The sequence below is a fragment of the Haemaphysalis longicornis genome, unplaced genomic scaffold, assembly GCF_048455015.1.
Source record: "Haemaphysalis longicornis isolate Haplotype H1 unplaced genomic scaffold, Haemaphysalis longicornis Haplotype H1 scaffold_7, whole genome shotgun sequence".
Taxonomy (NCBI): Eukaryota; Metazoa; Arthropoda; class Arachnida; order Ixodida; family Ixodidae; genus Haemaphysalis; species Haemaphysalis longicornis.
The window spans coordinates 87,720,234-87,733,921 of record NW_027526422.1 but is presented as its reverse complement, the minus strand read 5'-3'; the positions used below and the strand labels follow the sequence as shown (position 1 = coordinate 87,733,921).

General features: G+C 43.2%; 1 protein-coding gene across 2 annotated transcripts in view; it reads left to right on the top strand.

Annotated features, from left to right (window-relative positions):
• Positions 1 to 9,159: 9,159 nt before the first annotated feature.
• The window catches only part of LOC144146046 (monocarboxylate transporter 9-like), a 38,901-nt gene continuing 34,372 nt past the window's right edge, over positions 9,160 to 13,688 (top strand). Inside the window, exons 1-2 of one of the 2 annotated variants that reach the window (XM_077677973.1) lie at positions 9,160 to 9,313; positions 11,331 to 11,571. In XM_077677973.1, coding sequence (XP_077534099.1) covers positions 11,337 to 11,571 — 235 coding nt within the window. In that variant the 5' untranslated portion in view covers positions 9,160 to 9,313; positions 11,331 to 11,336. Of the gene's footprint in view, positions 9,318 to 11,330; positions 11,572 to 13,688 lie in introns of both variants that reach the window. The other variant, XM_077677974.1, reaches the window with a different exon arrangement.

Here is a 13,688-nt window from a genome sequence, read left to right as displayed (position 1 = left end):
AATATATGCCAAGTACAAAAAAAAATATAACGTGCTCGCTGGCTGGGTTACCAAAACTACAACCAACGAAAGAAAAAATATGAATAAAACCAGAGAATTGCTAGTAATGCTTAAACATTCGTACACAGGGCCGTTATTGCGAGTTTTTATAGCCACATTTCGTTATAATTAGCGCAATACGTGCGGTTATTTCATTGCTTTATCGTTTCCTTTGTTCCTTCTGCCAATGTTGTAGATTTGAAATATTATAGAAAAGAGGTTGAGTGCTATAAATTCGCCAACCATGTATTTTTGTGCGCATGCAAGACCCATTGCAGGGTTGGTGCTTTTTTTCGTTTCTAGCATCCGCGTCCCAGTCGTTTTCTCTGAAGTTTTTTATTTCATTCTTCAGTGCGTGACGCCGGTGGAAAAGTTAGGCAATATTGATTTAATTGGTCTATTTTTATCTAAAAACGAAGCTTTCTTGTTCTCACATATGAGGGTGTCGCAATCAAAACGTAGTCTAATTTTTGTTCATTTCTTGAGTTTTTGGTACCTTAAAGTTCTCCTATACCCATTGGGCCGATTTACGCAGTAACAACAAAAAACGTTGATTCGTGTATTTTTGTGCGAACGCCGAGGGTTTCACGGTAAGGACTGTAGGGACTGAAGGCTCGCACCCAGCACAGTCTCTACAATGCATTCCTAGATGACCGATTTTGCTCTTCTCCACGTTGTAACTGCGCTCCTTTAACCTATCGTTAAGATATGTTGCCACCTTTCTCACTTCTTTTTTTAATTTCGACGGGTATTTTTTTATTTTACATGGACCTTACACATCACCACCTTTTATGACATTCAAAAGCTAAAAATAGTGAAAATATAAACATTGATGCCTGTTATTGAAAAAATACCATAAAACTCGGCTTGGCTGTTGCGAGAACATTCATATGAATTGAATGGATTGCAGGAGTCCAATATTTTGGGCACAGAGGTAGCTAAGCAACCATACTGTGCAATGAGCTGGAATCTTTCTCATCCAATATTTGGGAATCAAGTTGTAGTGAAAATACCAAAGAAAACAGAAAAATGTCATTTTTGTTTGCATTCCCTCAAATAGGTTAAGCTTACATCAAAACTTACGGTCCATTTTTAGAAATTCTAGTTTGTTGCACAGTCTATTAATAAAGGAAGGCGCCGCTGCGAAGTTTGATTGAAAAAGCTTCGTTCATTTCGAAGTTACAACTTTTCGCGCAAGAAAAAAGTGCGAAAAATTGATTTTTGAGGGAAAAAAAGAATAAAGTTTTCCGATCCGTGTACAAACCAGATAACCTTGCCCTGGAAAGGTAAAAGTCACCAGGTTCATAGCTAGGGCCCTCCTTAGCTGCCACCAGATATTGTTTGGCTTTTTGTTGCTGCCCGTATGTTCTAGCGGAGAGGTTCTGTGTCACCCATTGATTGAGGGTTATCCTTTTTCACTCGCGGCTGGTCACTGGTACAACATGTACGGGATTGCGGTGGCCAGGTTCAATGACCGCTTCCCTCAAAATATCTCTTGCACTTCTGTTGGTAACTTTGAAGCGTCAAACCTCATATTATGTAACAAAGGTGGTGTGGGCAGGCTCATGTGGACGTCTTGGGCAACCCAGGCCAGTTGGGCAAAAACAGATGATAGTATTCGCACAAATATAATCATTTTACCTTGCAGTGAACGTTCTCGCAACGGCACCTCACAAATGTTCTCCAAGTTTTCAAGCTTTCTAGCATTAACCTCTATGTTCACGTCCGCGTGGTCTTCGGTTGGAGCATTCACTGTGTACCGATTATCACGAAACCTTCGCTTGTGTCGCTTTCGTGGCCTGGACTAGACTACGTCTTTTAATAAGACGTCCAGCGTATGTTCTTACTGGTTTCACTAAGAATAATACCTAGAAAACGGACGAGCCCGGTAGCTATAACAGCGGGAACATAAAGTGCGCACAAATTAAACGAGAGAGGCTTCAGGGGTCATGCATTCCTCCTACTGAAATGTCTAGAAAACGTAAAAGCTTTCCAAATTGTCTTTTAATAATATTTTACGTATCAGACTAAAAGATACAAGATAAATTTAAATATACGCCACTGATATTCTCTGCGTTATAAGTTTCTGTTACCGCACCACTTTATTTCGGTTTCAGAACCATTAACCTGCTGTTAGAAAATTGGCTATAACTTTTAAAGAAACTAATATAAGAATATGATTCTTTCTGCGGAACATCTTGGAATGCTTGGGGGTTTTCAAAATGTCACACAGAAAAATGTTATTTTTTTCAAACACACGTCTTTTCAAATGTAGTAACATGCTCTAATACATATCCCCGTCTGCCCGATATTTCTCTGCCACACAATAAAGGGATACTCTAGATTGCGTTTGTTGCACATGGAATGAACTGCCATTGATGCGTCTTTCATAAATCAGAGGACTAGGGTTATCATTATTAACGCGCCTAAAAAGTATAAAGCTTATCAGGAGCAGACAAAACAACACCCACGTGGGCTCGCTGAGCGATTCTTTTTGGATTATGTGAAACCTTATGTGAAACCTTCCCTTTTGCTGTTTGGCTGTTCCTATAATTTTTTTTGCGTAGCCTTCATTTTTTCAATAAACCTTCGGCAAATGACGTTAATAGATGTCTGGGCCACGCTGCAATAATTAAACGATCAACCTGGTCCATGAAACTAAGGCGCATCATATGTACGCATGACTTAACAAGTGAATTTTTAATACACAGATTATCAATTCCTCTTTTAACAAGTCTCGAATGCGCCGAGTTATACGCAAGGAACGACGTCTTACCTCGAGTTTCGTAATTCCACCAAATGTGCTCGCGATTCAGAGAAAAGTTAAGATCGAGAAACCGGATACATCCAGCGTTGGGTAATTCTTGGGTTACTACTAGAGGCTTTAAGCAGTCATTAAAAGTTGTTAGCAGTTGCATCAAAGCCATAATGTTCTTTTTTTCAAAAGGAATTCTACAAGGTAATTATCAAGAAATCTAAACATGTCGACCGACATGGCTGTCTTGAGTCGATCTGATAAACTCCTATCTTCGCGAGCTAAATAAAAATCCCCTAATATGGGTGGATTCATGAACCAATGCAAATGTCTTTTTTTTAAAGATAAGTTTCGCCGCTCCAGGTGAAGAAAGCAGAGCTTGAACAAAAAGCAAGAAGTTCTAAAAAACCTAAAGTTCAAAAAAAAGGTTTCACATAATCTAAAAAGAATTGCTTAGCGTGCCCATGTGGGTGTTGTTTTTTCTGCTCCTGGTAAGCATTCGAGACTTTGTAGGTGCGTTAATAGTACTCTGGTAGAACCCTAGTACTCTGGTTTGTAGGAAGAAGCATCAACGACACTTTATTCCATGTGCAACAAACGTAGCCTATGTATCCTTTATTGTGTGGCAGAGAATATATCGGCCAGACGGGGAGATGTATTAACGATAGGTTAAAGGAACACAGTTACAACGTGGAAAAGAGCACAAGCGGTCATCTAAGAATACTTTGTAGAGACTCTGCTGGGTGCGAGCCTATCTTTAGCGGTACAGCAATATTGTATGAAAATAACCACAAACTTGCAAGGCAAATTATTGAGGCTCACGGAATAGCAAAGAAAGAAGAAAAGTGTGTAAGCGTCCTTTCTGTTGCGGTGATCTAGACAGTGTGTAAGTACATGGCGGTAGCGATGTCGTAGCAGAGTTGTTATTTTGTTTTCACGTGTTCTTTGTTGCCTATACTTTTGCTGTATTTATATGCCAGATGTCACAGCAATAAACTTCACTTGTAAGTCAGCGCCTCTGTGACTCGCTCTCCCTGTCTTCCTTGTTGTGTGCGCTGTGAAATGAAGAATATGAGAGCTATACGAAGCCCGCTGGCGTCGGAACGAGACTGAAGTCGATATAAAAAAGGTCCAACACGCGCCAACAATAAAGCTTTTTCCCTGATGTGATCTGAAGCAGACAAACCGCCCACGAGCACTAGAGCGGAAGTCGTAAGGGGTTGACCAGCGGATCCTAAAGATCTGCTGGTCGGCTTTACAAGTAGATCTACCAGTAGATCTTGAACATCTATTTGTGGGTCTCTAAGAACTCTTGAGCACCAAGTCTCTCTCGCCCGGAAATGTGACGCTCGGCCATCCCGATGATAACGCCTTTCTCCGGCTTTAAAAGTTCGCAACACGGGGTTTCTCGTTCGCCCTTCTAAACCACGCCACTCGTACTTCGCGCTCTAACCATCCCAGTGGTCACGTTTGCTCTCCCTGTCAGGGGACTGCCTGTCGAGCATTTCGTTGCCCAGCAGCATTGCCATTTTGTCCCCGAGGTTACCATTCCTTCATTTTTTTCGCCCTGCGCACTGATTTTACAAGGCGTAGAATAGTCAACTAGAGTCACGGGACCCGTCCAAACAGAAGAAGCGTCGGCATGCGTAGAAGCAGGTTGCGAGTCACGTTTTGACTTGATGTCCCCATGACAACGGCAAAAGCAGAGCGAAAAAGTACCAGCGCAGCTACGCTGTCTTTCGTTCTCTGTTGTGTCGCTTGGTTTTTTGCACTGGAGACCACGACTCTCGTATCCGCACACAGATGTTACTTCAATTAGGCCACATTAAAATTGATGCTTCAAATCCTCTCCGGGACTATCTTAGGCGGCGAAAGCATGCAACTTCGTGCAGTGCAAGCTTTTGTATTTCACGCAATGTTGCTAATTCAGCTCCTCAGAACCCAGAGATGGCTTTCAGGCTGCAGCTATTAAATGCGGGAAAGTGTTTTATTGACCTCAACAATTATCTTTTAGTACTTATTCTCAAAAAAAGGACCTTATTCCTTAAAAGGATGCTTATTCCGTAACAATGAACTATCCAAAAAAGGATAGTTATAAGGAGGGGCATTGAACGGCCGTCGGTGTTGTGGAGTTCAATTAAACCAGTTGTTTACGCTTGGGCGAAGCACATTAAAAAGTGCCAGCTGGTGTTATTCGTAGTTACTGGCTGGTACGCGTGGGATGTAACCACATGCAGCAGTACCGATGAACTACACGACCGACCACAGCCACGGGTCAAGCCTCTCCTGCATGGAATGTGTCGCTGTTGCTCGCGGTGGCGCCACCCAGAACTTCCGGTGTTGTCTGAGTTGTAGAGTAGGCACGCTTTTCTACGTGTAAGTTGCTGTCGCTACGTCTGATAAGACAAACTACATGCAGCTGCCGCTATCACCCAAGGGGCTGGAGAGCAACCACGTCGAACATCCGCCGTGAAATCGGTCACTGTCGCTGCTGGCATAGAACACTATTCTCGCTTTATCTGATTAGAACTGATGGAACTCATAGGGGATCGGAAGAAGACGGAGAATGCTTCCATTTTACCTGGCACATTGTCTCACACGGAAAAAGGCGTCCTTTATTAGAAGTTCATTATTCATTGAAGTGTTGCTGTTTGAGTTCCCATTTAACTTTGACAGGGCTTGCAATGGCCTATGCTTGGATACGCCCTGAATTCGTATTGAAGTTGTGCTATCGATAGTGGTCTCACGGGGCTCCATTTGTTCATTATTTACACTCCCATTGATATCCAGTAAGAATTTATTGCACTTTATCCGGCGGGTGTATTCAGGGTCTTTTAGCAGTATAGTGGGGTTGCACCAGCAATCCTGATGCTCCATTACCTGCTCCTTGTCCGGATTTGTAATCGCATGCCTCGGAATCTTATCACCGCAATATTCCATTATCTTGCCATGCACGCAATTTCGTTTGAATGGGCCGAGAAGGTGAACGGAGCTATGACTATCCTCTATTGTGAATAATCGTTCTTCGCAAGTTTCGCATATCTCGTAGGGCATGGCATTCTTCGAAATCTCGTTTTCCCTTTCCAAAATTGATAATATGGCGCAGGCATGCACGTACCACGATAAAAATGGCAATACTTGACCTTTGTTTCATCGGTAGCAACCCCCATTGGCACAGTGTTTTCACTCCGTTTTTTCTTCACGGAAATTATGCGTACATATCCAAAGCTTTTTAGTTGGCCTATTTATTTGATGTTTCTCCATTAAATGGACATTTTTAGGCACAGCCTTTCTCTAGCGCCTGTTTTTGTAGCCAAGTGAGTGCACTTTTGTTTTGTTGCTTGGAGAGATCGGGCATAAAACGCAGGCGGCTGGCAACAACATATAAGCAGAATTAGGGGAGGTTCAAAACCATTCAAACACTGATCAAATGCAGTTAAACGTATTCTTGGCAGTGAATATTCCAAATGGACTGGAATGAAGAGTCTTAAAGGTTACAAAGTGACAGAACTCCGGCCGACATCGTGTGATAAATGGAATTTGTTATACTACACGTTAGAAGTTCATAATGGTGCGACATATAAGAACTGGCTGCTCAATAAAGATATTAGTGAAGGCCGACAACCGCCAGCAGCCAAACATGTAATATTGGTAACTACTTACCACGAGTGTTGAGAGAGATGGTTATGTAAGAAGACAGAAGCCAGTGCTACGCAATGATGTGTTTTCTGTTTCAGAAAGTAGCTGAAAATCACATAAGTTTTAAGCCTAAGTGCAATAAAAACTGCAGATAAGGGCATTAGAACATGCCGTATTCGTGTGCGCTTGTGGAATCACGACCCAGTTTACTGAAAAAATGTTACTCCAGCAACCTTATCGAATTTCTTTTAACCAACTTCGTCTATGCTTCAATGATTTCAAGGAATCCTAAGATACTCTGATACCTGTACCCGGGAAGACAGTCTGCGTGACCCACAAAACATATGTTTAACGCTTCCAATGGTTTTCATGGGCAGCAGTTTTGAGAAACTATATATAAATATACGCATGTTAAACATTGCCTGCACATCAGTGTTACATTACGTCCTTCGGTAGAAAATGTAAGCTCTCTGCTATAAATGGTTATATCACCGCAGCGTGAAAACCCTCGTGCGCACTTCACTACTGCAAGTAGGCTCAAAACACGTCTTCAGAAATTCTCCTGACATTTCATACTAATAAAAAAATTGACATTATGTGTAAGCATCAACTCCGACATGTCTCCTATTGCCACAAAATAAAGATTTCTACAGCTACCACTTCTCCGAGAACCCCACAAATATCCAATTATTGGACCCACATTTCACCGCAATAATAAGTCTGTATAACGCTTAGTTCAGATTACCTCAGTTGGCAAAACTTCCACGCTCTTTGTATTCCGCCTCGCGGTGCAGCGAAAACGCGCAGTCATTTCTCCCCCCAAAATTGGTGAAACTACTTGTCTACGTCTTTAACCACACGTCACCTATGAGATTTCCACCATTTGCTGAAAATTTTAATTCAGGGAATTATTCCATGTTCTCAGCCCCAGAAAATGTTCAATAAGGTAGTGCTCGTAGTCGTAGTGGCTGGTTTGCGTTAAAACTGAAAAAGTTAAGCTCGATTATGTAAAGATACTCTTATATTATCTGTACCATATTAGGTTTAAAGGCTGTTAGAAGCAAAAGCACGAAGGAGCTGGTGGAGTCTGCACAGGATAGTTACAGCCCCGCACAGCTAGAGTTAATGAAAATACGTGTATCACTGCTGAATGCGGAATATGAGTGAAGATTACAGTTGGAACATATCGGGACTTCCCGGGAGCATACAAAAGCGTTCCTAACGCCAGCCGGGACGACCACTAGATTCTACTATGGAAGTCGTAACACCTGTGGAGTGCGGCAGAACTTAAGGTTTCTTTAATTGCAGCCATTTTCCATTTCCTCTCTTTTTCACATTTTCAATGACGCTAGGTTTTAGACAGCCACGTTACCGCTTTCCAGCGTGAACAAAGCGGAACGCTTACGGAGCAGAGATTCTGTCTAATAGCAAGTACGACACTTCAAGATACCGTTGCTGTCTACACCAGGAGGGCCGCATACAATACCAACATTTTAGCGTGAAGTCTATCCCTAATCTACCTTCGTTTAAAGGGGCCATGAAGACAAAACACAAGTTTAGTTCATTCGAACGATTGCCTAATTAGAATTATGCTGACACCAATCTTAACGTAAATTTCGCTCAATAAAGCTACATAATCTAGAAAGAAGGAAATGACCATGTTACTCACTAGCTCATTTCCTGCACCAGAACATATTACGTAATATGCACAGCACATTGGCTGAGGCAGCCGAATGCAAACGCAAGTTTTGCAGGGCTTATAAACTTGCAGAACGATCTATTTTCTGTTAAATATAATGCGTATTCATTTTATAGCAGTAAGAATGGTGGGCTAACCAACGGAAGTTACGAAAGTACACGTAAACATAAAAGCACCAGCGCGTACTGCTGTTGGCAGTGCGCGCACAACGCATGTTATAGCTGCACAGCGTTCCGGGTCTTTAGAGTTGCCTTCCACGACACTGGCCGATTGACGTAAGCGACGTTGTCTTACGTGGCCCTCTTTGTCGAGCATACCACACGTTTCACGAAACTATTATTTACAGCCGTAACAAAAACAACTCAGGTGCGCATACAATGAGAAACAAAGCCAGGGCGGACAGCAGTCGCGTGCAGTATTCTGGCGTCATCTTGCAAAACTGACGGTAAACGAGACGGTAAACACGACGTTGCGCAGTCTGCTGCAGACTAAATGGCGTACCAACGTTCCCTTGAATACCTGTCCTTGTTACGTCATCACTGACGTCAAGAAATACACGATTGGGGGGGGGGGGTCAAAAGTTCAGCCTAAATTGATTAATTTCTTAGTGAATACAGCATTGTTTGCTGGCGGACAAGCGCTGGGAGCACTATAAAACACCAAATATTTTCAATAAAACAAACTTATATTTGTCTACATGACCCCCCTTACGTCTCTGCGATTGCATGCTATAAAAGTGCGAAGCGTAGTAGACAATTTGCGTTTCGTGTTATAAATGACCGGAGCATCATTTTCATTAAAAAACTGGGCTCCCAATCGCTATAATCGTGCTCTAGTGCAGCGATTGCGCAATTATTCATTTCTCGCCCACTACCATTATTTCCCAATGCTATCTTTTCTTTCGGCACCCTTTGAAACAAAGGCAACGTTAGAGTATAGAAGAGATAACACAAGCAAAAAAAAAAAACAACCAGTGGCAGCTATTTAGATAGGCAGCTATCGCAACACCTTTGGAACAGTCGTTTATGCTACGTAGGAGCCGGTTATATGACGTCCACTTAACTGATAACCTCGCCCCAAAGTGTCTGCCTTGAATCGCGTGACGTCCCTGGGAGCAGGCTTGTGTCTAACGAGCACTGCGTGGGGAAAGTGCCATCCGGATATTGACAGTCCCTCAAAAGGCACGTGAGTTTCGATGGGTGGTTTCTATGCGGTTATGAATGAAATAGGCATCCGGTTACTGCTAGGTTAGATTTCGGGTGGCGCTGTGTAATATTAGAGCTGTGAAGCTCTGCTTACTGCCTAGTTACTCAGATATTTTGATTGCCCCTTGGGCCGAAAAAATTTCTTGTCGAGTATATTAGTGGGGACATCAAGGACTGCTTCAGCCCTATGAAAGCATCCATCAAAAAATTTTAGAATGGCGGCGTCAAATGGACTTGGCGCTAAAATTTCCTGGACACAGACGTTTCATCGTTTTAACTAAGGCACCCACCTCACTTTGGCGAAGTTAACAGTGGTCTCACTTGAAAATCGCATCAAAGTTAGCGGAGGTAACTCCGAGCTTTCCTAGAAAGCACTGTTCTGTGAATAAAGTGAGGATTAGCCTAGGGGGTATTTATTTGTGTTGCTTAGAATTTGGTTGTTTGAAGAAGAGATGAAAGCAAGACAAAAGCGGTATTGAAGAGCAGCAGGGAAGGGTGCGGGCACAGCTAACCCTCTGGGTACTTCATTGGGATGTGTGCGAAGGCGTAGAAGCCAAGTGGTTCCACGCCTAGGGTCACAGAGCGATTGGCGGGATATTCTCGAACATAGTTGTGAGTGTCGGCGCGCAGTGGCTCTTCTAATGTTTAATTACAGCTGTGTGGGCTACGTTACTGAAGGAAGCCTTTAAAATCGAGGGCTAAACTGGTGCTGGAACGGTGTTCTTTGCTTAGTTGGTCGACAACTTTTTAAAATATTGGGACAAAATGTGCTGATAGCTGTGAGAGGAAGCCAACATGGTGAGATGTTTTTGATCGTTGTCTTCAAGGCGATGGCAGGGGAGGGTGGGAACCACGCATGTGAGAGTTTACTGCAAGATGAAGTGAGAAAGGTCGTGCCAAGGTTGGAGAGCGTGAATGGCTTGTGCTTAGGAACAGTGATAGGTCTGCATTCCGCCGTCAGTCAACACTGTGGGGGGCTCATCAAAATTGCCGATTATTTTGGTGATGTATCAGTGGGTGACCCTGGTGTTTCTAGTGAGGCAACGGAGGAAAGTGGGGGGGTGGATGAATGAGAAGTGAAGAGGGGTGTTCGAAGCGTCTGTGTAATCTGCGAGGCGGAAGAAAAGCGCGTTGTAGCCGCGACAAAAACTGCGGTCATGTCGTTGTCGAGTTGCAGGGTTACTGGAGCGGGCAAATTTACGAAGATGACAGACGTAATTGTAAGTGGCGGCCTCGATTCGTTTGGAGCCATGAAAAGAAAATGCCACTTGCACTTGGTGAGGAATGCGTCTTGGAATAGGCCGCAGAACGTGACCTGGTTTTGGTTATGGAGGCTACGGGCGGAGGTACCTACCTGTTTGTTTTTTGCAGTAATTCCGCCTTTAAGAGCTAGATTGGGCGCACGCGTCCGTCATTCACGAACAATCATTCGGCGAGTTTTCCACGCTTGGAGAAATCGTAAGTCAATCGAGGAATAATTTGTGTCCCTCAGTGAGTGTTTTGGAATGCTTCTTGACACTGGTGAGTAGTTGAGACGCAGAGGTCAGTTGTTCCAGGTTGGTAACAGTGGCGAGTTGAAGATCGAGGTTAGAGATCGAAGATTGACATATGCGGTCTTCGCCTTACTTATTGGCCTTGGAGTAGTACAATTTCCTATCAGGCTCCTTATATGGCGCCTGGAAAAATGCCTTTCAAGCAATTCGTGTATTTGTGTATCAGTGACGACGAATTTCAATTGGCCTGCGATGTAGGGCTGGCTTCCCAGGGGTGCCATGCGCCCTATGGAGTCATTTATTTAAAGGTTTTCTTTCTTTCGAACAAAGCACGAGTGCAGTAGTGAATCCAACTGCAAAGTCGCTCGGTGTGTAGCAAAGCGGCTCAAGAATTTATTCGGTGTTCACACTTTAAAATTTCTGCCACGTTTTCTTGTGTAATCAATATTGGAACTTTTTTGAAGGAAGGAGACGTGTCAAATCTGCACCAACTATTTCAGCTCAGGATGGCGGCTTCAGAAAATGTTAAAACCACTCATTCAAAGAAGGCACCATCTACGGAACCGAGGGTGGACAGGTGCTGGTACGTGGCTATTACGTGTGCCTTGGTCACGTTCCTCACATCAGCCACGATTCGTTCGTCTGGATTTCTGTACATCGGCATCATGCGCGAGTTCGACGTAGACAGAGGCCAAGCAGCTTGGCCTATTTGTCTCATGGGAGCCATGGCCAACATTGCTGGTGAGTTCAGCGAAGATGAAACCTTGGGTCAGTACGGTATTAACGAACTTAAGCCTTACGCAAGGCGTTGATATGAAAACATAGCGAACGATGACTCGGATGTTTTCAGAAATCTTGCGCAGTATACGCCATTTTTGCTCAGACTTCTTTCGCGTAGCAGGACTTGTACTGTATAGGCTACATAACTGTATTCTATTGATTGATCAAGTATCCTTTTGGCTGAACCCAATGCATCCTTACTATGATTTACACTTTTATGTTTATGGTTCACTCAAAAAAAATATTTGAAAAAAGATTTGTTCTTTCATTTGGGCATTGGCGCATTTTCGAGTCAGGCCTCATTTGGAATTTCTGGAGCAATCTTGATCACGTTACGAATGGCCGCAGAGCTTCATACGGGTCGAGCTCAAGCTAAGTGAACTTTCATATAGATAGCCTCCTGGAATTGATTCTTCTTTGGCGTTTTATGAACACAAACGACATAGACAATGCTGCTTATTTATAGCTCGTTAGCTACTGTGATATGCAAACACTGTAATGTCAAATATAACTAAAGATTCCGCCATCAGATGTGCGCAGTTGAACGCTGTCGGCGCTCCCAATCTTAAAAAAACCAGTAGAACTATGGCGAGTCATTCATTAGGTGACCACTTTATGGAAGTGACATTCTTCGTTGCTGCGCCATTATCTTGCGATAACATGTGCTATATGTTTGCCATCACGCCCTACAGACAGATTAAATTTACTTCACCGTTCTTTTGAATGCACCAATAGCGCAGAGGTAGCGCAATTCCTGTCGGAGAGGATAACGGTCCTAATCCCATTGGGCCAAATTTTCTTTCATGCGACATGTCAGTGTGTTGGTTCAACATGTCATACATTGGTCACAGCCCGCCATGTCATTTTTCTGGAATGCTTCGTGACGACCTCTGGTAAAAAAATAAACTTTTGAAACATTACGTGTAAACAAAAGCGGAATAGCATATATTTATTCAGAACACAAATATTTCCCATTGACCTCGGATCAAATGATGGGACACGGAAAATGTGGGTTCGTATGGCGTGAACCTTTCGTCAGCTAGCGCGGTTCAATTCTTTTGAAGCCTCATATCATTTTTCTACTACAGATTTTTCTAAATGACAATATTTGATGGCGCTCGTCTCGGAACGCGACATTTGATAAAGTTCGGATAGGGCAAAAGCCACTAGAACCCCACATAGAGCGACAATCCCCAAATGAGCACTTCATGGTTCCTGTTTCTGTAGTCAAGCACATTTCTTTTGGCTTTCTGGAATTCCCCGGTATTTCGCCGTGCCCCAGAGACCACATGACGTAAGCTCCTGATGATCTCACTTATTCACTCCTGTGATACGGCTTAAACAGTTGGTATGGCGACATGTATTTTGTTACTGGGCTTCTCCCTTCCATAATCAGTTATAGTTAGGCCCGCTGTGTGCTGTGGTGGTTGAGCTCTTGTTGGCTCGCTCGGGTAAAAGGAAGCCTTTTATTTGGAACGTCAGCCAGGATCCAGACAGGAAATGACGCTGTTGCTTTAACCCCCCTTTAGCTGCCACAAAAAAAAACATGAAAGCTCGTGGTTAAAATCGCAATATCAGTTTCACTACGAAAACAATAATGGGAAAGAGTGGCCCCGGAGACGTTGGAAAGCAAATAGTTAAGGTCTTACGACCGGCGCTGCTGGACAGAATGATGACCATCGGAATTCGCTTGCGACTGTTGCGAGAGATTCATAATCATCCGGGTGCCAATGCACCCACTGTAAGAGAAGCTTTCAAACTTGTTCGAAGAGTTGAAATTCTTCAAAACTGATTCAAGACGTCTATGCCAGAATATCAGGAAGCATACAAGCACACTAAGGCGGCTCATGCGCGATCTATCCATAATTACGCGAACTGTGTGGCGCCTGCTTTAATTAAATGTATGCATGTAATAAGCAGTTGCTTGTTCTTTTTAAATAAATGAAACGACTAATACATTACATACATACCTTAAAAAGCTGGGACTACGCCTTTAGGAGTGGTTGATTGTGGCAATATGTGCTAAAAAGGCTCAAACGGGATCAAAGATGGAGAATGTATTCAAAATTTGAAGTAAA